Raw genomic sequence first — 24,156 nt, 5'->3', positions numbered from 1 at the left:
CACACTGTAACTAGTATTGAAGTGTCACCTCTGGGTACATCAGGTAATCCAGCAGTTTTGGACCCTCGGATGACGGTCTTTACAAGTAAGTCCACTGTGGTCTTACTCCAAAATGAAGGTAGGGTAACAGGTGTTATGTCTTTGAAGGACACTGGTAGCACGTACAACTTGCTTTGTAGGGGTGTATTGCCAGTGTCGGATGACACATACACCAGGTTGGACGTTTTACTCAAAGGGATTACCGGATTCACTGTCAAGACTCCAGTGCACAGGTTATGGGTGGAGTCTGCATACCATTGTGGTTACTTATCTGTAGGTATCACAGAGAATATACCTTTTGAAGGTGTTGACCTACTGTTAGGCAGTAACGTGATGGGTCTTCTCAAAAGTGGAGGAACCTCTGGTTTGGAGGGACCCAGCCTCACAGAGTTATTTCCAGTATGTGCAATAACCAGAAAAATGGCAAAAGATAAGATAGCAGTGCCTCTCCTTGACTCTTCCGATCCTGGGGAAGATTTGGGTTTGGGAAACCTTTTCCTTGAGCCTAGCCTGTGGGGGGTTCAGGGTAGTGACGAACCATCCCAGGCAGGACCCAGTTTGAGTGGGGGTCTTGGAGCTGGTATATATAACAATGGTTATAAATGACCATAATTTTTAAAGGGGTGGACCGGTAAGCCAGCGGAAGGCCTCGGTCAGATGACCAAAAGCTCCAAAGGCGGGTCATCATCTGACTAAGACCCGCGTCAGGAAACATTTGTCCTGTTTCCTGACGAACCTTACCTAACCTAACCTTGGAGCTGGTATAGGAGGGGCGACTCCTACTCGAGAACAGCTGATCAAGGCCCAGGGGTGTGACGACACCCTGAAAGCTATTCGGTCATCTACTGTTACCGAGGAAGAGGCCTCTCCACTAGCTAAATGCTTCTTTTTTTGCAGATGGAGCACGGGAGGCACTCTACCAAGTGGTGGTGCCGGAACCGTTTAGGTATCAAGTTTGTGTTTGGCCCACGATGTCCCCATGGGAGGACATTTAGGTGTTAAAAAGACCATGGGCAAGATTTCCAAACATTTTTACTGGCCCCAGGTATGGGAATCGGTGGGTGAGTATGTAGAATCATGCCCGGTTTACCAGAGAGTAGGAAAACCTAATCAGGGAATTAAACCTGCCCCTCTTAACTCTATCACAGTAGTTGGAGAACCTTTTTGCAGGCTGGTGATGGATTGTGTGGGGCCACTACCCAGGACCAAGATGGGAAACCAGTACTTACTTACTATTATTTGTTCCTCTACCAGGTTTCCGGAGGCCGTTCCACTGCATAAAATTACTACACACGTGGTCTTGAGAGCATTGGTGAATTTTTTTTACGCAAGTAGGGATCCCTAAGGAAATTCAAACACATCAGGGGTCAAATTTTACATCGAAACATTTTTGCACAGTTTTGGGGGAGTTTAATATTAAAATGACAACCTAACCGCCTATCACCCAGAGAATCAAGGGGTTGTGGATCGCTTTCACCAGTCTCTCAAGACTATGCTGCGTGCTTATTGTAACCAGTACCAGAAGGGCTGGGATGCGGGTATCCCCCTCCTTTTATTTGCCATGTGGGACAACACTCAGGACTCATTATGCTATAGTCTCTTCAAACTGATCTATGATCACCAGGTAAGGGGGCCACTGACGATTTTGAAGGATCACTGGCTTGGTGAGGATTGTGAGGCTGCCCCTTCGGAGGATTTTCTCGCTTTCAAAGACCATTTGGCTCACATGAAGTGCCTGGCGGCTGAGAACCTGCACAGCCAAACCAAGATAAAGAAACTATTTGACAGCAAGGCCGTGGCCTGTACCTTTGAAGTGGGAGAGGAGGTACTAGCATTGGAACCGATGCCTGGTAATGCCTCAAAAGCAAAGTACAGTGGGCCATACACGGTGGTGGCAAAGGTCACAGATCAAAATTACAGAATTCACACACCTGGGTAGTGGAAGTCTGAACGTGTGGTGCATATAAACAGGCTGAAAACGTACCACCAAAGAGGTGTGGCGAGTGTTAATATAGAAGGTGACACAGGGGCGGACACTGATGTGCAGGGAGCCACAGATATACACCTTAGTAACAGTGCATTGTTAAAAGACCCTTCACAATGTATGTTAGGTCTTAGTAAGGAAAGGGTTGCTGAGAAAGTTCAGCTTCTTTAGAATTTTGAGGATTCGTTCGGGGATATCCCTCGTGTAAGCAAGCTAAAACTCCATGATATAGATGTAAGGGAAGCTGAACCAATTCGGCAGGTCCCTTACAGAATGAATCCACAAAAGAGAACAAGTATGGAGAAGGAGGTGAAATTTCCACTTGACAATGATTTAATAATACCGAGTGAGAGTGAGTGGGCATCACCCTGCTTAATGATTCCCAAACCAGATGGCACCATGAGGATGTGCACTGACTACCATAAGGTTAATTTAATAACTAAGGCTGATTGTTTTCCTCTTCCTAGAATGGATGATGTCAATGATGCAGTGGGAGGAGCTAAATATGTAAGTTAGACCTGTTGAAGGGTTATTGCCAGATACCTTTAACCCCACGTGCCAGTGACATCTCTGCTTTAGTAATGCCAGATGGTCTTTTTCAGTACAAGGTTCTTCCATTTGGGCTTTGTAACGCACCCTCCTGTTTTCAACACAGGATGCAGGAAGTCTTACGTGGCCTAAATGGCGTGAGGTTTTATATTGACGACCTTGTTATTTTTAGCGACTGTTGGACAAAGTATGTGAAGCAGCTTTGAGAGCTTTTCTCTAGGGTTGCTGATGATCAGCTCACAGTTATTTTGGCAGAGAATGTTTCCGGACAAGCCCAGGTAACTTTTCTAGGACATGTTATTGGCCAGGGAAAAGTGGCCCCAGTGAATGCCAAGGTGGATGCTATAGACAATTATCCTGTACCAAAGAACCAAAAGGAGGTTATGCATTTTGTGGGCATGGTAACAGAGCGAGAAACTAATGTAAAAGACCTGGGAGTGATCATGTTGGAAGATCTCACCTTCGAAGACCATAACATTGTATCAATCACATCTGCTAGAAAAATGACAGGATGGATAATGAGAACCTTCAAAATTAGGGATGCCAAGCCCATGATGATACTCTTCAGGTCGCTTGTTCTCTCTAGGCTGGAATGTTGCTGCACACTAACAGCACCTTTCAAGGCAGGTGAAATTGCTGACCTAGAAAAAGTATAGAGAACCTTTACAGCGCACATAACCGCGATAAAACCTCATTTACTGGAAACGCTTGAAGTCCCTAAACCTATACTCCGTAGAACGTAGGAGGGAGAGATACGTGATCATATACACTTTAAAAGTCCTAGACGGATTAGTAACAAACTTGCACACGAAAAATCACTCCCTGTGAAAGCAATAGACTCGGCAGACGATGCAACATCCCCCAAATGAAAAGCAGAGGAGCCACTAGCACGATAACAGACAACGCAATCAGTGTCAAGGGCCCAAGACTGTTCAACTGCCTCCCAGCATACACAAGGGAGATTACCCATAGACCCCTGGCTGTCTTCAAGCAGACACTGAACAGGCACCTAAAGTCAGTACCTGACCAGCCGGGCTGTGGTTCGTATGTCGGGTTGCGTGCGGTCAACAGTAACAGCCTGGTTGATCAGGCCCTGATCCTCCATGAGGCTTGGTCACAGACCGGGCCACGGGGGCGTTGACCCTGGGAACCCTCTCCAGGTATACTCCAGGTATATGAGTGTATATAGTAACCCGTATATAGTAACCCCAGAATGGAGAGCCCACCTGACTCTTAATTATATATACATGTACTCCTGTGCTCTTCACTTGATAAAGTCCACTGTGTGGGCGAAACGTTGTCAATAAAGGATCCAATGGATTTGTGTTTATTTTTCCGACTAGTTAATTGTCCAAGTCGGGCCGAAACGTTGTCATAAGTTTTTTCTCTCGTACATTATTTGTGTATTGTTCTAGTCACGGTCCCCTCAAGGAAGGTTCCTTGATGTTGGTGAGGGGCTCTTGATTTAGGGAATTGGATCTGAGCTCCAGTTCCCCGAATTAAGCCTGAATGCCTTCCACATCCCCCCCCCAGGCGCTGTATAATCCTCCGGGTTTAGCGCTTCCCCCTTGATTATAATAATAATAATAATCTAGTCACGGTATTGTGCCTCTTTATTGCTCTCCAGTGTAAACTAAACTTACAGGTACAGAGTGCAAAAAATCTTTGCTATAAGTTTACTAAAAAATGCTAATTGCATTTTGTGTTCCAAAAAAAAATCATAAAAATATATTTAATGCAAGACAATAACTCGATCCAAGCGTGATAACGGTTTATAACGCCAAGGATACAGTTATACGCTTTTCTGGAGCCTCTCAGTTCATCATCTGATAAGCGCCTGGGTTCCAGCAGTGAACTTACCTGAGGCTTCTCTCAAGTACTTATGTGACACAGTGATGTGGGTTAGCATACACTGCTTAGTTTAGTGAAGATTAAGAAAAGTGAATAAGACATCAATTTTTTTTTTTTTTTTTTTGGGGGGGGGGGAAAGAAAGTCTTGGAAGTGTTAAGTTGACTTCAAATTTTAAGTTCCTGTAGTAATGTTTTACGAAATCGTAATAACAAACAAATCGTAAAAAAAAAAATAAAAAATAAAACAGGGTACGGGTGGGATTAGAACTCATGCCAAGTAAATCACTGGCCTAGTGATTCACGCACTGGCCTTCAGTTTTACGATTCCATTGCCATGAGTTCTAACCCCACCCGTACCCTGGTTATTTCCTGTAGTAGATGTATAGATGCTGTTAATTCCTTGAAATATTGGAGGTGAATATTTATAAGATGACTTTGTAGAAACTGCTGAGGGACTCTTCAGAAGTGTTTACTGATGCAGGACTGCAGGCAGCAGAGATCTCTTGCACTACTTTAGTTGCTACACAGGAGACGAGGCCTACAGAGGTGGTCTCGGGTGCGCTACAGTACTGTAGATGGCGGGGGCGTTGAAGTTGGTAGGGCTGTTGAAAAGGATCTCTTCACCTACGATGGAGAAGGTGAAGCGCTGGAAGAGGCAAGAGAGGAAGAGGAAAACTTGCATTCGGGCCTGAGGCTCCCCGGCGCATACCCGTGTTCCTGTAGGAATATACCAGTCATTAGCGTCTACAGTTAACAACCACATGACCCGGGGTTGATTCAGGGGCGATTGGAGGCGGTGAGCATGTTTCCTTGCACCTATTCTCCCCCCCCCCCATTCATCTAGCAGTAAATTAGGTACCTGGTGTTAGCAGATTGTTGTGCGTTAAAACAAGTTTAGGGGATTTCTACATGTGAAACATTTACGTGAGTAAGTGACTTTCCTAGGATAACCTAAGACAATCAGGCAGATTGACTTATCGCTTCTGGGATCCTTGTAATAAGAAACACTGCAACTGTTGATCATAGCAACATGTGTTTATGTTAGCTAAAATAACCCAAGAAAGCTAGACGTAGTAAGTTATCTTAAGTGGGACCTGAGTGAGAGGAGACATTCAGGCCTTTAAGAATATCCTGAAATACACAGGTTTAGGTAGCTACAACTATCACACATAGCAACACACATGTGATGGTGACTGTTATACATAGCAGTGTGTGTGAGTTGTCCAGGATAACCCAAGTCAGTCCTAATGACAGAAGACAATCAGGTTGCTGTTGAGTATCTCTAGGAATGCAGTTACTACTACAATACTTAGGATATGTTAACAACCCTCTGTGTGGAGCAGGGAAAGCATATATGATAGTAGTAGGTACAAGTTGGGATCTTTGTAGTGAAGCCTTTCTTCTGATACTTTGTGTTGTATTCTCTGATGTATGGTAATACAGAGTAAGTAAGTATATTTAGGTACAGATACACATAAATACAGTTACACAAATTATCATACATAGTAATATATGTGTAAATTACCTAAGATAACCCCAAAAAAGTCAAAGGGATTTATTTCCAATTGTGTCCTTAACTCCTCTTAGTGGAGTGTGAATACATGAAACAGCTGTAAAAGTATTTAGCCCATCCGTCTACATTTCCTGCCATACTTCATTATAGACAAGATGCACATTTTGCTTCACGAACCCTACTACATATGTGACTAATATTGACATACTTGTTCTATCTAGGCTGGAATATTGCTGCACTCTAACAGCACCTTTCAAGGCAGGTGAAATTGCCGACCTAGAAAATGTACAGAGAACTTTCACGGCGCGCATAACGGAGATAAAACACCTCAATTACTGGGAGCGCTTGAGGTTCCTAAACCTGTATTCCCTGGAACGCAGGAGGGAGAGATACATGATTATATACACCTGGAAAATCCTAGAGGGACTAGTACCGAACTTGCACACGAAAATCACTCACTACGAAAGCAAAAGACTTGGCAGACGATGCACCATCCCCCCAATGAAAAGCAGGGGTGTCACTAGCACGTTAAGAGACCATACAATAAGTGTCAGGGGCCCGAGACTGTTCAACTGCCTCCCAGCACACATAAGGGGGATTACCAACAGACCCCTGGCAGTCTTCAAGCTGGCACTGGACAAGCACCTAAAGTCAGTTCCTGATCAGCCGGGCTGTGGCTCGTACGTTGGTTTGCGTGCAGCCAGCAGCAACAGCCTGGTTGATCAGGCGCTGATCCACCAGGAGGCCTGGTCACAGACCGGGCCGCGGGGGCGTTGACCCCCGAAACTCTCTCCAGGTAAACTCCAGGTATACTATAATCTGTCATATCATGTGACTCACAGAACAGTAGGAAAATTCATGAATAATCAAGGAAGAGTTATGATTAACACTGACGATATCTTCACACACTAGCACTACCTGGAACCTTCTAAAACCCTCCTGGACATATACCTGGAGGGTGTTCCGGGGGTCAACGCCCCTGCGGCCCGGTTCATGACCAGGCCTCGTGGTGGAACAGGGCCCGATCAACTAGGCTGTTACTGCTGGCCGCACAAACCAACGTAGTAACCACAGCCTGGCTGGTCAGATATTGACTTTAGGTGCCTGTCCAACTTCTTTTTGAAGACAGCCAGAGGTCTATTGGTAATATTCCTTACATAACAATGAGCACATTCAACTCCTTAATTAATCACAAGGTTCACATATAATTTCAAGGTTTTGTATGTGTACTATCCACTAGGGCAATGTGACACACGACTTGTTGATGGAGATTAGATGCAGCTTAGGGCTGGCTATTACATTTCCTATCATTCTGTTTCTGGGTTAAGCCCTGGCACTTTCTCTACGACTGTGGACACTCCTCACCAAAACTATTCTTCACCTGTCCCGTCTTCCATGCTCACCCCAAAAAGAGTGTCTTACCTAAACCTCTCTTGATCTTGACGGGATGCCTGGGTGACGAACTATGTCTGTGTCCTGACCATTTCTGAGAGGAATTGGTTGGTGTCACCACACTACCTTATTCTGAGAATACTTCCTCTCATTCCACTTCTTGCTACTCTAGCAACATTGCATAGCTCCTGATGACTCGTGGAAACATGTGGAAGATCATGAGCTGAAGATTTCCATCTCCATATATATATATATATATATATATATATATATATATATATATATATATATATATATATATATATATATATATATATATATATAATATAATATAAATATAATACTAGGTATATACGTACTGATAGGCACCAGGGACAACAGTGTCACCTTAAGGAAAGGCGAGTCTGTTACACCGATTAATTTATTTTAAGCTAAAATATGACATCATACCTATTCCATAAGGAATGAAGGCCGGATTCTTTACATATTTTCCGTCAGCGTTGAGGAAGTTTTCTGGGTCAAACTCCTGTGGGTTCTTCCATAACTTAGGGTCTGTCATGGCAGCCTCTATGTTCTCTAGTAACACCGTCCCTGCATGAAAGATATAAAGTCCATACACGGTTAACCACAGGAAAGTATACAGAGCATCAAAGATACATAGTCAAAGCAGCTTTTATTACAACGTTTCGCCCAGAGCAAGCTTCTTCCTTGTTAAATGATGTCATGATTCTAAAGTTCAGTGTAGATATCAGAGACATTAAGAATAGACTCGTGAGTCCTAAATGATGAATGTGCACTCACATGCTTAATTATCTGTAACGTAGGTGCTCCTAAACCCAGTTACTCGCAAAATGCTTTCCAATATTTACTGGTACCCTCACCCACATGAAAAATATTTATCAACACACTAATCTACATGTGAAACACACTGTTATTGCCTACCCCTCGACCAATTGTAAAGTATCTAGCAGTTCTGAAAAGTACCTAGCAGTACCAAAGACAAAGTCACCTTTGGGAATGTCGTAGCCTGCAAACTTGCAGTCTTCCGAAGCACTGTGAGTGGCGACAGCTGTAAAGCAGAAGTACCTTTGTACCTCGTGTATAGTGGCGAGTGTATAGGGCAGCCTGATAGATAGGTGAGAAGAGGAGGTACATTATCATTAGAATTGTATTCATAGGGAAATGCCAATCTGTATAGGTCATTTGATTTGAGGAGAGCAAAGAAGTGAGTATTATACTTTTGGGGGGGGGGGGGAGAAAGAAAAGACACGGATTGCAAACAAGCTTTCGTTGGGACGAGATTTTTTTAATTTTCTGCAGTAGTTTATCAAATCACAGCACAACGTTGTTCCAGTAAGAGTTTATTCTGCAAACGAGCTTTTGTTAAGACAAGATTTTTACTTTCTGCAGTACTTTTACGAGCCACAGCCTAACGCTGGTCCAGCAAAAGTTTGTCCTGCAACCTTTCTTTTCTTTACCCCTGTCAGCAAGATGTCATTGATATCCTTACTTCTTGGTGTTTCAACCATTGCAGTGTGAGATCTGTTTGCTCCTTTTTAGACACTGGAACATTAAACAAAATACGATGCTACTTGCATCATAACTTAGGTTTTGGTAAATAATAACTTTACTCAAATATATTTCAACCACTTTTGTTTAGAAGAAAGTTAACCCTAGTCCACCTGATATCGCCCGCTACTTACGCGTCTGCGTCAGAGTAGCTTGGTAGTCTGTCCCTGCCGAGGACCTCGTCCAGCTCCTGCTGAACTTTCTGCTGGATGGCTGGGTGCTTGGCTATTAGGTACACTCCCATGGTCAGGGTGCTTGACGTGGTGTCCATCCCGGCCGCAAACATATCAAATATCACCGCTGTAAACTCGTGCACTGGAAACAACAGAAAGATCAGGTCAGTGAAAAGAGGTTTCTGTGTACAGAAAAAACACACATAAGAGATAGAGAAGCTTATGAAGACGTTTCGGTCCGACTTGGACCAATGTGCGGGTTATTTGTGTATTGATAAATTAGACACATGTGCAACACTTGGGTATCTCTATTGTGGAAACGTTTCGCCACACAGTGGCTTCATCAGTCCTATACAAAGCAGTGGTGAAGTTCAGAAGGAGTTTGAGATAATCACTCCCTCGACCTGGAGTCGATGTTATCAGTTCATCGAGACTGATGAAGTCACTGTGTAGCGAAACGTTTCCACAATAGAGATATCCAAGTCTTGCACATGTGTCTAATTTATCAACTTGTCGGTTCTCTGAGCCATTTATCAACATATTTATGTATTGTTCAGTCACTGTATTATGTCTTGTGGTTTTTAACGGTGTCTGTGTCTATGTACCTGCTGCGTGTCTTCTGGGAATGCAGCTGATGCTCAACACAGACGTGCAGTTGTAAGGACAATTAAAATTCCAGTGAAAAATAGTGAAATTCCACTATTGCATTATAATGTGCGAAATCACGAATGCGCTTGAAAGTTCAGTACATTTTGACTGTGGCTGTTTTGCATATTGTGAAATACTGTAATATCAACTGTTTACTGCGATCTTATTGCATATATATATATGAACTCAGATTAAGGTGTAATAAACATCTGTCAAGTAATAAACTGAGACTAGCCGAGGATTCGAACCCATGTCGTTTTGGCCCGCCTTATGGTGAGTGAAAATCACACGACGCTCTAACCCACTGGACTACACAATACTACAAGAATCAAGCACCCAGCAGAGCTAGGTGTTTTACCTTGATCCGAGGACATACGGTGGTGTGGGTGCCTCTGAGTTAATTTCGGTCTACATGGGTTCGAATCCTTGACTAGCCGCAATGTTGTTACTCATTCAATACCACTCGTTCGTGGTCACAATAATATATATATATATATATATATATATATATATATATATATATATATATATATATATATATATATATATATATATATATATATATATATATATATATATATATATATAATTATGTTACTTACTGTTGAATATAGACTTTTCTCCGACATGCCTTTGCATTTCTTTAAGAAAAATAGACGCGAATGAATGTGTGACGTCACAGTCTTCATTGGATATGAAATTATCTACTTCTTCCTGTGGAAAAGTGAATAATAAGAATAACAATAAAAGCAATAATGATGATAATGATTATGATAATAATAATTATATATATATATATATATATATATATATATATATATATATATATATATATATATATATATATATATATATATATATATATATATATATATATATATATAAATGCATAATCTGAATGAGGCCTTACTAATGATGTGTAGAGGTGTAGTATAACTTCTGGGCTCCTGTTGCTTGTACTTTTCCTTATAAATCCCAGGGAGATTTAGCTCATGTGGTCAGAAAAGTGGCAGATGCACTTCAGTGTAAACAAATGTAAAATCCTGAAGCTCGGGAATGTAAATAACCCCGGCACTTATAAGAACATAAGAAAGGAGGAACACTGTGGCAGGACTATTGGCCCATACTTGGCAGGTCATTCACAAATCCAACCCACTAACAGAATAAACGCTTTGCAAGACAGGTATACATTACCGACAAGATGAAAATTAAGACTCATGTGAAACATCTGGGTATCTTTATTGTAGACGTTTCGCCCTCCAGTGGCTTTATCAATACAGATTCTAGGACATAACTTCAAGAAAGTAGAACCTGCATATAAAAGATTAGGTAATCAGTCCCTCATCCTTGGAGTTGGTGTGAAGAGCACCATAGTCGTCGAGATTCTGCAGCACAGACAAGGAGGCTGGCGCTTATATAGGCGTCAGGTTGGTTAGAACTTGGCCATAAAGAATGCGATGAAGACTTGGGAGTTATGGCAAGCAGAAATCTTAAGCCAAGACAGCAACGCCTAAGCGTACGTAATAAGACAAATAGATTATTGGGATTTATATCAAGAAGTGTAAGCAACAGAAGTCCAGCGGTTATACTACAGCTTTATACATCATTAGTACGGCCACACCTAGATTACGCAGCTCAGTTCTGGTCTCCATGGATATAAATTCGTTAGAAAACATTCAGCAAAGAATGAAAAAATTAGTACATAGCATTAGAAATCTTCCGTATGAAAAAAGACTCAAGTTACCTAAATTACATTCACCTGTAAGATGAAAAATGAGGAAAGACATGATAGAATTGGTTTAAAAAGACACCTAAGCAAACACTATGGCATATTTATTAGAAAACGTTTCGGTCCTGGGACCTTGATCACTTCTAACATACAGAGATTGAAAGACATTATATATAGGCGGAGAGTGAGGTGTAAGTGACGCATGGTGACCTGAAGAATGTCATGTTGGGATGAGGACGGGTAGACGATGAGATCATGTGACTCCTGAATTGCTGGGAAAATGGTGCTTTGCCTGGTTGAATATCATATATGCTAATGTTTCAGAAATTTTGTGGTTTCCAGTGTTACGTTCTATTGTGTCGGTGTCGGCGATTAGCGAGGCTTCTAGCATCGTCGGCGTCTAAGGTCTGGTTCGGTGAGAACGAGTTGTGCCTCATCCCAGTTCATCAATGTCCCGTGGAGTTTCTGTGGAGGACACAGGCGTACCTTAAATCGTCTCTGTTACAGGCACTTCGATGCAGTATACGATACTGACACATGTGCAACATCTGGGTATCTTTATTGTAGACGTTTCGTCATCCAGTGGCTTTATCAATACAAATTCAGTATAAGAATAGCGCTGGAGAGGAGTGTTCTTAGTTGTAGAAATAGAGCCAGGGCTTAACCCAGCAGCTAAGGCGATCGTGGGACAGACATTGAGAACAAACAGCAGGCTGTTCTGTTGGGACTTCGGTGGGGTGAGCGGGGAGGACGGGACAGGCGAAGATTAGCGCTAGAGAGGAGTGTAGAAATTGAGCCATGACTTAACCCAGCAGCTAAGGCGAACTTGGGTCAGAGGGACGAACAGCTCAAGGTATCTTTCAGAGAATCCAAAGGTTGAACATCAAAATGGTATACAATACCAACAGGTTGGTAGGTAAGACACATAGGCAACAGTTAGGCAACTTTATTCCGAAACGTTTCGCCTACACAGTAGGCTTCTTCGCCTACTGTGTAGGCGAAACGTTTCGGAATAAAGTTACCTAACTGTTGCCTATGTGTCTTACCTACGAATCCAAAGGTTATTTGTAGATAAGGTTAGGAGCAGGATCATACAAGGAGTAGAAAAGGTTGTGTTGGTGTGTGGGTCTGCGAATGTCTTCGTCAAGGAGAGAGGTCCAGCAGTCATGTCGTGTCTCGAGTTTGTCTATCTGTCTGCCACTGAGCGTCTTCTGGTACAGATTCAGTGCAGGGATGTCTAATTGGGCATGGAGAGACTCGCTTGTGGCAAAGTCCTCCCATCTGATATCAAGCACCAAGCGCAGCTCCTTGTTCTGGACACGCTGCAGTTTAAGTAAGTTTGTTTTAGCTGCAAAAGAGAGGGCTAGAGGAGAGTAGGTTATCACAAGACGTGTTAGGGGTTTGTAGAGGTGTAATCTGGTGCGTTGGGAGGCATGTTGCAGCTTGTAGAGGCCAGCAAGGGCCTTACTAGCTATTGCATGCTTTGAGTGAATGTGTCCGTGTAGGCTAAGAAGGTAGTCAAGATTAACGCCAAGGACAGTGACAGATTGTGTGATAGGGATGTAGATGCGAGTGTCAGCTGTTCAGAGCTCGACAGGTAATGAAGGATCACGTTTCCTATAGTTAAAATATGTAATGCTGGATTTAGCTGCATTGGATTTGATCCTCCATTTTTGTTCCCAGAAGGCTATCCTGTCGACCTCATTTTGTGTTTTGTGTGTGAGTGTATCTATATTGGCGTGAGTGGTAAGTTGTGTAATGTCGTCTGCATAGGGTAGTGTGATGGAGTTGTGGTATACAGTTGTTGGAATGTCGTTAGTGTATAAAATGTAGAGGGTAGGGGATAGGATAGTGTGAAGTAATCAGAGTAACAGCCTTGGAATTTGATTCTCATGGTGCGGCCGTCTAGGAAGTTGCAGAGGAGTTTACGAGTAGTGAGAGGAAGGTTAAAGTTAGTGCAGAGTTTGTACTTGAGCCCTTCGTGCCAGTGTCAAAAGCTTTTTCAACGTCTTTTGCGACCAGGGCTGTCCTGTTTCTTTGTTTTGTGTTTATGTGGATGTAGCTGAGAATGATGTTAATGACATCCTGAGTAGATCTGCGAGTTCTGAAGCCAAACTGGCCGACAGAAGGTACGCGTTGTGTTCCAGGTTGATGAATTTTTCAGAGATTTCCTAAAGTTTCGAGGAGGCTGATAGGGCGATAGTTTCTAGGGTCAGAGTGGTCTTTATTGGGTTTAGGAAGGAGGATAGCAGTAGCAGCTTTGAAGAGGGCAGGGAAGTATCCAGAGGCAAGGAAGGCATTGAGGAGGTTTGTGAAGGCAGTAATGATAGAGTCAGGAAGGTGTTTTAGGATAATAATGGTTTAGGCCAGAGGCACCAGGAGCCTTGGGAGGAAAGTGTCTGAGGAGAGTTTTAATGTCTGTGATGGTGAAAGGAGTGTCGAGTTCTTGGGAGGAGGTAAGAGAGTCCAGATGGATGTGGCTGTCTGGTGTTGTTTCTTGTGTGTGTGTAGTGTTCCAGTGTTCTATGTTCTGAATGTGTTGAATAGCGTTAGGGTGGGGTGGGTGAGGGTGGAAGATCTTCTCCCAGATGTGTTTGAAGATGTTAGTAGCAGCCTGCGGGTCTGAGATGTGTGTGTTGTTGTGGGTGATGTGTTTGAATTTGTTGGTGGGATTTGTGCCTCTGATTTTTTTTGATAAAGTTCCAGAAGACTTTGGTGTTTTTGGTACGCTGTTTGTTCGCTGTGACAATGATTGTTGTGGTCTTGGTCTGATCTAATCGGACTTGATTAAATCTATGTGTAATAAAGTTGGTAGAATTACCGACAATACGTAAAGTAAAAGGACACAAGTGCAACTAATGTGACATTTTTATTGTGGCAACGTTTCGCTCTTCTTTGTATTGGACTGATGAAGCTACTGTGTGGCGAAACGTTTCCTCATTAAAGATACTCAAGTGTTGCACACGATTCTAATTTATCAACGTGTCGGTTCTCTGGACCATTCATCTACGATCCTCCGTCTGCTGAGCGAGAGACACCATTCCAGTTTGTCTCACTTCGATAGTATCTTACTGTCTTGTATCCTTTCCCCTGTGGCAAAGATAGTATAAGATGAAACCCCTTTTTCTCATGAGAGTCGGGTATGTGATAGGTTTGAAAGATGTGGTGTTACTAGATGGGCTGGGAAGGTAAGTTGAGAGTCTCGTTGAATAGAAGTTACAATAACGTGGCTGGAACGCTTTACTAATAACACAAACATTGATTGGATATTTTTGTTTTTAAATTTCCTTTCCAAAAGTGTTAGTTATATTTGAGGAGTCTCGTGCAGGGAAGGTTGGGTGTTTGTGGAGAGTTAAAGATTACCTTGTCTGAAGGTTGTGTTTCTTGATGTAGCTTCGTTGTACTGTGTGTTGTGAGGTGATGTGACACACAGCAAAACTGAATCACACTTAGCTCACAGTTTTATTATTATGATCATCATTATCATCATCACCATCACCAAAACCAGCTACCATTAAGATCATCTTCACCTTTACCTCAGCCAACTACTATCATCACTATTTTCATCAATGCCTCACCCAAATCAATCATCATCCGCGTCACAATAACCTCAAATACCTACAGTGCCTTCCCTATAATCAACCATCATCACCCCGCCCATCACAATCATCATCCCTCACCATCATGGGAATGGGCTGACCCTTCTGCTGCTGGATGTGGTCCATCAGCTCAGTCACCTCCTTCGTGATCATAGGTTCACAGGTGGTCTTACCGAACCCGAAGTCCCGAAGGTGGCGCAGTACGAACCTCCGCAGTTCTTGCCACTTATCGCCGTTCCCACCAATAATACCTGAAGATGGGAGTGAGCTTGTAAAACCTGTAAGATAACTATCAGTTTAACCTTGCATCTTGCAGCTAATAAAGAAAGCCTAAATCTTTAACATAGTTAATACAATTAACTAATCATGGTTAAAAGACAGCAAGGGAGGTACTACCATCCTACCAAATGAGTGTTAAACGGAAACCTGTAGTTGTTTTACACAATGGCAGGATTACTTGTTTGTTTTCTTTCTGTCTCATAAACACGTAAGATACAGGCATATCTTGCTATTTCTACTTCAATCCAATTTATACTACATATGCAGATGCTCATGAACATGTGTGCGAATACACACTAAATTATCAGTCATAGGAAGACAAAAGGGAATATATGTGATCTATTCAAGATTTCTATGGGTTCAAGTAAGGGATGTGAGAGGTGGGTAATAGTAAGTGTTTATGCACATGGGAAAGAGAGGAGTGTATAGAAGAGATATTCTGGGAAGTGTTAAATAAATGTTTAGGGAGTTTTGGAGCAAGTGAGAAATTAATTGTTGTGGAAGACCTAGATGTTAAAATGGGAGAAACTGTTGTAAAGGGCGTAGTAGGTAAGCAGGAGTCAATGATTATTGGGGCCTCTAATTGAGCTATGCATGAAAAAAAGTTTGGTAATAAATAATTCGTATTTTAAGAGATAGAGGATGAATAAGAATATGATATGTGATATTGGCGTGATGATAACAATTTGTTGGACTGTGTTAATATACAGTAAGCTGATAGCTAGACTTATGGATGGGCATATTTTTAGAGGAGCGACAGATACATCAGATCATTATTTATTGGTAGCCACAGTGTAGATAAGAGGTAGATGGGGCACAAGGAGAATGCCATCGGTAGATAAAAGAGAAGTGAAAGTTTATGTATAAAAGAGAATACAGGGTATTATATAAGCAATTATTGGGAGAAAGGTGGGCTAGAGAGAACTAGTAATGAGAAAGAGATATGGGTGGTATGGGATAGATTTATGATTGTAATGTCAGTGTGTGTGCAGCAGGAAGTAGTGGGTATAAGAGAGTGGTTGTGGTAAGGAAGAAAGAGTTAGCATAGATAAGTAAACTAGAGTATCAATATTTAATGTGGGGCAACGGGTGCTTGACTAAAAGCTTCTTGCCAAAGAAAGGAGTCAGATGTAAGACAAATGACTAGAGAAGGTGTTTGTTAACACACATTAGATACATGAGGGAAGCGTGTAGAAGATTTTACCATAAGATGGAATAGGAGAGGTCAAAATTATCCACAGAGTGCGCCTTAGGTTAGCGCCAGGAGACGACGGGAGCAGTCATTTTAATGGTGGTGACTAGATTGGTCCACCTCTGTTTTTAACTGACAAATCCATTCGTTGCCTGCACTCTGAAGGAGGGGTGTTAATGTTGCAGTTTAAAAACTGTAGTGTAAAGCACCCTTCTGGCAAGACAGTCATGGAGTGAATGATGGTGAAAGTTTTTCTTTTTCGGGCCACCCTGCCTTGGTGGGAATCGACCAGTGTGCTAATAATATATATATATATATATATATATATATATATATATATATATATATATATATATATATATATATATATATATATATATATATATATATATATACCGCTGCTGCTGCTCTCATTGTATATTTAATATATTTAAAGAAATACAAGTCTTGGTATCCCCTTCCATTCGTATTATTGCCATAGGAGTTACATAGGATTTGATCATATGTGGCAGGTTAATTAGTTACCATTTGGTCCTAGGCACATGTCGATTAGACATTAGGCCTGTTGTATGTGCATGCGTGTGTATGTGTGTGGGGTTTTTGCTGTGTGTGGGGTGTGTGTTGTGTGTGGGGTGTGTTGTGTGTGGGGTGTGTGTTGTGTGTGGGGTGTGTGGGGTGTGTGGGGTGTGTGGGGTGTGTGGGGTGTGTGGGGTGTGTGGGGTGTGTGGGGTGTGTGTTGTGTGTGGGGTGTGTTGTGTGTGGGGTGTGTGTTGTGTGTGGGGTGTGTGTTGTGTGTGGGGTGTGTGTTGTGTGTGGGGTGTGTGTTGTGTGTGGGGTGTGTGTTGTGTGTGGGGTGTGTGTTGTGTGTGTGTGTGTGTGTGTGTGTGTGTGTGTGTGTGTGTGTGTGTGTGTGTGTGTGTGCGTGTAAGCGGAATTAAAGAGTCACTTACCTAAATTGCTTTCTTGTCCGTCAGACAACAGATAGTTCCTTGTCGTAGTAAAGCTCATCGGAGGTCTGTCTCTAGACGCTTTGTGTGAGAATATCTCCTTAATTAAGGAAAAATCGCTGACCAGCAAAACCCTGCGGGAGGAAGTACGACTCTCTCATCAGAAACATGTCTCTCCTCTCCCTCTCTCTCTCTCTCTCTCTCTCTCTCTCTCTCTCTCTCTCTCTCTCTCTCTCTCTCTCTCTCTCTCTCTCTCTCTCTCTCTCTCTCTCTCTCTCTCTCTCTCTCTCTCTACCACACACACTGAAATAGAGAGACGGACATACGAACTGTCATATAGACAATCATAGTAACGTACAGAGGAGGTAATTTAAATATACGTCCATAACAGACACACACAACAAGATTGAGATGGTATCAGACAAGCTACAAAGAAGTACCATATTGTCTGGAGTGCCATACCCGGTGCCAAAGACGCCAAAGCTTGCCATGTTGCCATACTCCTTCCTCAGGTTGCGTAATACAGTTCTCAACGGTAAACCTTGTATGTGTAGCATGGAGCCAATTACTGGCCACATTGGCAAACCTGAGATAATAATGATAATAATAATAATAATGATAATAATAATAATAATAATAATAATAATAATAATAATAATAGTAATAATAATAATAATTATTATTGTTATTATTATTATTATTATTATTATTATTATTATTTCTTTAACAGGTAACTCCTAAACACCTCATAGCTTCGGTCAGGAGCTCATGCTTATAACTGGGGTCTGGCTGTGTGGCTAAAGTACTGCGTACTTCGATGCTTAGATTCAAATCCTGCTGTGGACTGAGAGATAATGTTTGTAAATAATTTTGCACACACACACACACACACACACACACACACACATACACACACACACACACATATATATATATATATATATATATATATATATATATATATATATATATATATATATATGTATATATATATATATATATATATATATATATATATATATATATATATATATATATATATATATATATATATATATATATATATATATATATATATATATATATGCAAAACAACCACTGTGAAAGAGTAGTGAAATTCCAAGCGCTTTCGTGACTACTCACATTGTCAAGGAACTATATACTTCTATATACTTCCTTGACAATGTGAGCCGTCATGAAAGCGCTTGGAATTTCACTACTCTTTCACAGTGGTTGTTTTGCATATTTTAAAATCACCTGTTTACTGTGATCTTATTGCATATATTTTATATAAATATATATATATATATATATATATATATATATATATATATATATATATATATATATATATATATATATATATATATATGCAAAACAACCACTGTGAAAGAATAGAGAAGTTGCAAAATTTGTATTTAATGATAAGTTTTACACTCAGAAGTTTGGTATGGCAATGGGAAATCCTCTTTCACCTGTTCTTAGTAACCTATACATGGAATTTTTTGAAACAAGGTTGCTTAACACAATCCTCCCTAATAGAGCTAAATGGTTCAGATATGTTGATGATATTTTGTGTCTTATGCCCAAAAATGTAGATATACACCATTTCCTTGGCAAATTAAATAGCTTAGCCCATTCTATAAATTTTACTGTTGAATTTGAAGAAAATAACTCATTGCCTTTTCTAGATGTTTTAATTATTAAGGGTAATAATGAATTCAAATTTAAAATTTACAGAAAACCTACAAATAACTGTTCCTATGTCCACTATTATTCTTCCCATCAAGATAGAGTTAAACTGTCTGTTTTCTCATCAATGTTTTTGAGAGCTTTACGAATTTGTAGTCCAGAGTTCATAGATGAGGAAATATCCAAAATTTATGAAATAGGTAATGATTTGAAATACCCAAGAAATGTAACTGATAAATCTTTTAAAGTTGCTAGAAATACTTTTTACAATCCAAAAAGGGACAACCAGCCTTATTCAACTAAAAATATGTTGGTTCTCCCTTACCATGAAAACTTGGTTGATATGCCTTCTCTTCTTAAGACTTTTAATATTAAAGTTGTATTCAAAAATCTTGATACAGTAAAAAAACTTTTGATAAAGAATTCCCCCCAAAATGCTGATGGATGTGTCTATAAGATTCCTTGTAAAATTTGCGATAAAGTTTATTACGGTCAAACTGGTAAAAATCTCGAACTAAGATTAAAACAACATAAATATAGCATTAGAACTGGACAAGATTCCAATGCTCTATTTATTCATGTAAGAGATTTTAACCATCCAATTGATTTTCAAAAAGTTGAGAAAGTAGTATCAAGCAAGTCCATGGTCGACAGAAATATAATTGAATCTTGTTTCATAAAAAGCAGTTTTGACAATAATATGAATATTTCCTTTGGTTTATATAAATTAGATCCATTTATAATTAATAGAATTTGGGAAGAATTTAATAATACATTGGACAAATAATAATTTTTTAAATTTCTTATTTCTTGGGTAGAATAGTTTGGTGGTGGGTTGTATGAAGGACCTGTCTAGTTCGGTCGGCGGGCCTGCTGTCTCGCGTCAGGTGTTTCGTTGTTGTGGGATCTGATAGTGAGGTGTGGGCTACCCCTTTATATACCTTCCTTTGATGCTTTACTTTCATTGTTCCTTGATAATGTGAATATTTACGAAAGCGCTTGGAACTTCTCTATTCTTTCACAGTGGTTGGTTTGCATATTCTGAAATCACCTGTTTACTGTGATTTTATTGCATATATATATATATATATATATATATATATATATATATATATATATATATATATATATATATATATACACACACTGATTTCATTGTTCTGTTTACTAGTAAATTATTATAAACTTATCTAATATATATTTAGTTGGATAAGGCAAAATTAAAATGCGCTTGTTTTAATAAAGTTAGGTAAGTTTTCTAAGGTTCTTTTGATATAAACCTATTAAGTTTTACATTAACAGAAATGAAAAAAAATATATCTTTCAAAGTATAAAAAAAAATTTAGAGAGGACTTAATTTTAAATGAGTTCTTACTAATTGAACAGTTTTACCTATTCGGCACTACATATACAAGAACATAAAAACATAAGAAAGGGGGAACACTGCAGCAGGTCTGTTGACCCATTCTAGGCAAGTCCTTCACAATCCATCCCACTAGTAGGATATTTGTATGTGTGTGTGTGTGTGAAAAGAGCCATGGGGGAGTTGAATGATAGCTCTAGGCCTTTCGTGTTGCAATGAACACATCTTCAGGAGCTTTCAATGTTGCAGAAATGAGTAAGATATCCAGGTAGATTCGTTCAAGGGTCTTCGGCCTCGGGACTTCTAATAGGAGAGAATTGGAAGCAGAAGTTTTGTACTTGTTTTAGTCAGAGCCACCAACCATGACTGCCGGAATCATGTACAGAAGCACTGCTTCATATCCTTACCTATTAGAAGTCCAGTAGCCGAGGCGGCGGAGTGTTGGGCCTATCAATTCATGAACTACGGTTTAAGCCTCCCGTTCATTTTTTTTTCTGTTCATTTTTGACATCTATTATTATTTATCCACCTTTTTGTTTCTTTAGAAAATAAGAAGATAAAAATATAAAAACATTAGAGCAGGTTAACGTCACCATGTTAGACGGGACCTCTCTACTCTCGTTTAATTTATTATCGTTTCAAAGTTACGTAAGGTTGAATGACGCTACACGGCACCTTGTTCCAGTCATCCTTACCGGGAGGAAAATTTGGAGGTCGTCTTCCTGGAGCGACGAAGATTAGGAGGAGGAAGAGGAGGAGGCCCAGGAGAACAATGCTCTCCCATCCTGGCATCTTTCCCATCCACTCAAGCGCCATGTCTAGCAGAAAGAAAGTCAGACTTGTACATAGTGCCAGAGAAACTGAGGTAATTTTGGCGACACCAGTGTAGACCTAAAGACAAAGAAAAAATATTGACAAACGAGCATAAAGGCAGAGAAAAGAATACGAAACACCCATAAAGACCAGGAGAATTATAGGTATAAAGGCAGAATATGTTCAGAGGCAGAATATATATAGTCAACATATTTAGTCATAAACAATAGACATATCATGGAAGCCTGTATGAAGAGACAAAGAAACGAAAAGAGAAACATAACTGTGAAGAGAATCCGGCGTTGACTAATGAATACGACACACGTGTCTTATTCATCAAGTTGTTGGTATTCTTATAATTAATATAAATTAATATAACGATAATGAATAAAACAAAGAGTGCTAGGGCACTCAGCTCACACACTGAAGTCCGTGGCTCGATCTCCGATACGGATGCGATAACTGAAACATGGTATGGTTTAAAGAGTCGGGATGATTGCCGAGTGTAACATTCAAGGGTTTAAGTTGTTCCATGTGGATAGATGTACTGGGAAGAGGGGAGGAATTGCATTATATGTACGAGAAAATATAAATTGTTGCATAAAAGCAGGTATAAAAATAGATGGACAAGTAACAGAATCCGGGTAGAGTTTGTAGAAGGTCAAGAAAAAACTAATCCTAGTTGTAATATACCGACCTCCAGGCTTGGATCACGATAGAAGGAGACTTCTTTGGGAAGAAATTGTTAGGGCTTCTAGACACAATAACGTACTGATACAAGTGGATTTTAACTTTAGTCAAATTGACTGGACTTCTTTGACCGGTAAGCTGGAGTCCAGTGACTTTATGGAAGTGGTTCAGGACTGTTTTCTGAAGCAGTGTGTAACAGAGCTTGCCAGGGGTAATAATTTGCTCGACCTAGTCTTGTCAAATAAGGAAACACTCGTAAATAATCTGGAAATCGCTGAAGAGCTTGGCGCCTCACCTGACTCTGTAGTTAGGTGGGGCGAAGCAGGAGCAGACGGGGTCATAGTGGAACCATCCACTAGTCTAACCAGGTCTTCGTCCTAAGATTGGACAAATTTTGAAGAATTCTTTGTATAAAAATTCCATGATGATGCAGTGTCTGACAGATGTGATGAATGGTTTTGAAAACCGACAAGTTGAAGAACTGAGACACTTATGCAACATATGGGAATCTTTACTGAAGAAACGTTTCGCCACACTAGTGGATGGTTCCACTATGACCCCGCCTCCTCCTGCTTCGCTTCACCTGACTACAGTATATAAACCACTGCTACTGCTGACCAGCTGTTTAGCCAAGACTGCTGAGAGGATGGTGTTAAACCACCTCCTATGTAAACTTGAACCCCATCATCATCACATATTTGGCTTTACCAAAGGAGTGGGTCAGCAGAGTGCATAACCACCCTACTAAGCCAGATTGCTGATAGTAACAAGAAACCTAGTATCATCTACCTCGACCTCGAGAAGGCATTTGAGCTAGCCAGCCGCACAGCAATTCTAGCAATACTTGCTCGGATACTGGCCTGGATAGAGTCGTACCTAAGGGACAGGCAGGCCTGTGCCAGCTTTCAGGGACGCTACTCTTCCTTTAAAACCCTGGAAAACGGCACGCCACAAGGAGTTGTTCTCAGTCCTACCCTGTTTAACGTCCTTATGCAGGAACTTGTGAACCTTCCCTCTCATAGTGGTACGCAGCTCCTCAGCTATGCTGATGATCTTACACTCGTAGTGAATGGGAAAGGCAATTTGGAGCGACAGGCCCAGAAAGCTTTTTACCTAATTATGCAGTCTTGCAAGGAACTAGGCCTCAAGATCTCGGCCGAGAAATCTCTTGCAATGATGTTCCAGGGACCAGATCCTGTGAATAGATTACGTATTCAGGATATAGAACTTGAGTGGACAGGCTCCTACCTATACTTGGGAATCTTCGTTGATAAAAAGCTGACCTTTCAGAAACAGACCGAGTATGTCAGGCCACGTGCTCTACTCAGACTCAACGCCATGAGACCCATGACGAGGCACCGTGCAAGGGCGAGCAAAGATGTACTTCGCTTGTATTATATACAAAGTCACCCAAGTCACCCAAGAGACCTGCATGGAGACCACCCTACAGCTTATCAAGGACCACCTTCGCCTTAACATACGTAGTGATGACCTAAAGGATTGCAAACTGATGGGCTACCAAGCAGGTAAAAAAACAGTGCTATTAAAATTCCAAACTAGCCTACAAAGAAACAACCTACTAAAAACATCTATTTCTATGAAAGCTGATGTTTACGTCAATGAGTGCCTTACCAAAACAAGACAAAACCTTCTTTATCGGCTAAGAAAATTACGCTATGCCCAAAAAATCCACCAGTGCTTTGTGAGGGATGGAAAAATCGCAGTTAGGAAACAGCCCACTGGGAAGAGATACTTCATCTCTACAGAACATGACCTTAAAACATTCCTAAGTGAGGCTGGACTAACAGAATCAGAGTAAAGTGCAGATAATACCCACAGTCCACAGTTAGTGTTATATTGTCATAAATTTGTGCCCCCCTAAAATTCTAATACCCCAACTACTTTTGATTGTCATTGTTGTATTCAACGACCATTCTACCTCATAGTCTTAATTGTGTTTAATATCTACAGAATCTATCTCCTTTTTTTACAACTTACCACATCACTGTTCCATCTTATTTTATTATAAACTAGCCATAACTTGTCCTCAATAATTCTACCTCACTTTAAGAAATACTCAATTGCCCAATTTTATTCTAAAATCCCTATTATTGCCCAATTTTGCTTTAAACTA

General features: G+C 40.7%; 1 protein-coding gene and 1 long non-coding RNA gene across 6 annotated transcripts in view; both read right to left on the bottom strand.

Moving 5' to 3' along the window:
• LOC138854182 (uncharacterized) overlaps positions 1 to 24,156 on the bottom strand; it is a 77,349-nt gene that overhangs the window by 35,889 nt on the left and 17,304 nt on the right. The gene's annotated exons all lie outside the window — the stretch shown is intronic.
• Positions 4,574 to 24,156, bottom strand: part of LOC128686126 (cytochrome P450 2D14) — a 45,537-nt gene continuing 25,954 nt past the window's right edge. For all 5 annotated transcript variants that reach the window (XM_070095820.1, XM_070095819.1, XM_070095818.1 and 2 more), the window contains exons 2-10: positions 21,215 to 21,337; positions 17,927 to 18,050; positions 17,468 to 17,598; positions 15,128 to 15,297; positions 10,321 to 10,432; positions 9,032 to 9,212; positions 8,338 to 8,453; positions 7,779 to 7,919; positions 4,574 to 5,140 (exon numbers count right to left, since the gene is read on the bottom strand). In XM_070095820.1, coding sequence (XP_069951921.1) covers positions 4,962 to 5,140; positions 7,779 to 7,919; positions 8,338 to 8,453; positions 9,032 to 9,212; positions 10,321 to 10,432; positions 15,128 to 15,297; positions 17,468 to 17,598; positions 17,927 to 18,050; positions 21,215 to 21,335 — 1,275 coding nt within the window. In that variant the 5' untranslated portion in view covers positions 21,336 to 21,337 and the 3' untranslated portion in view covers positions 4,574 to 4,961. The remainder of the gene's footprint in view (positions 5,141 to 7,778; positions 7,920 to 8,337; positions 8,454 to 9,031; positions 9,213 to 10,320; positions 10,433 to 15,127; positions 15,298 to 17,467; positions 17,599 to 17,926; positions 18,051 to 21,214; positions 21,338 to 24,156) is intronic.

Source organism: Cherax quadricarinatus, chromosome 51, assembly GCF_038502225.1.
Source record: "Cherax quadricarinatus isolate ZL_2023a chromosome 51, ASM3850222v1, whole genome shotgun sequence".
Lineage (NCBI taxonomy): Eukaryota > Metazoa > Arthropoda > Malacostraca > Decapoda > Parastacidae > Cherax > Cherax quadricarinatus.
This window is presented reverse-complemented; position numbering and strand designations above follow the sequence as displayed.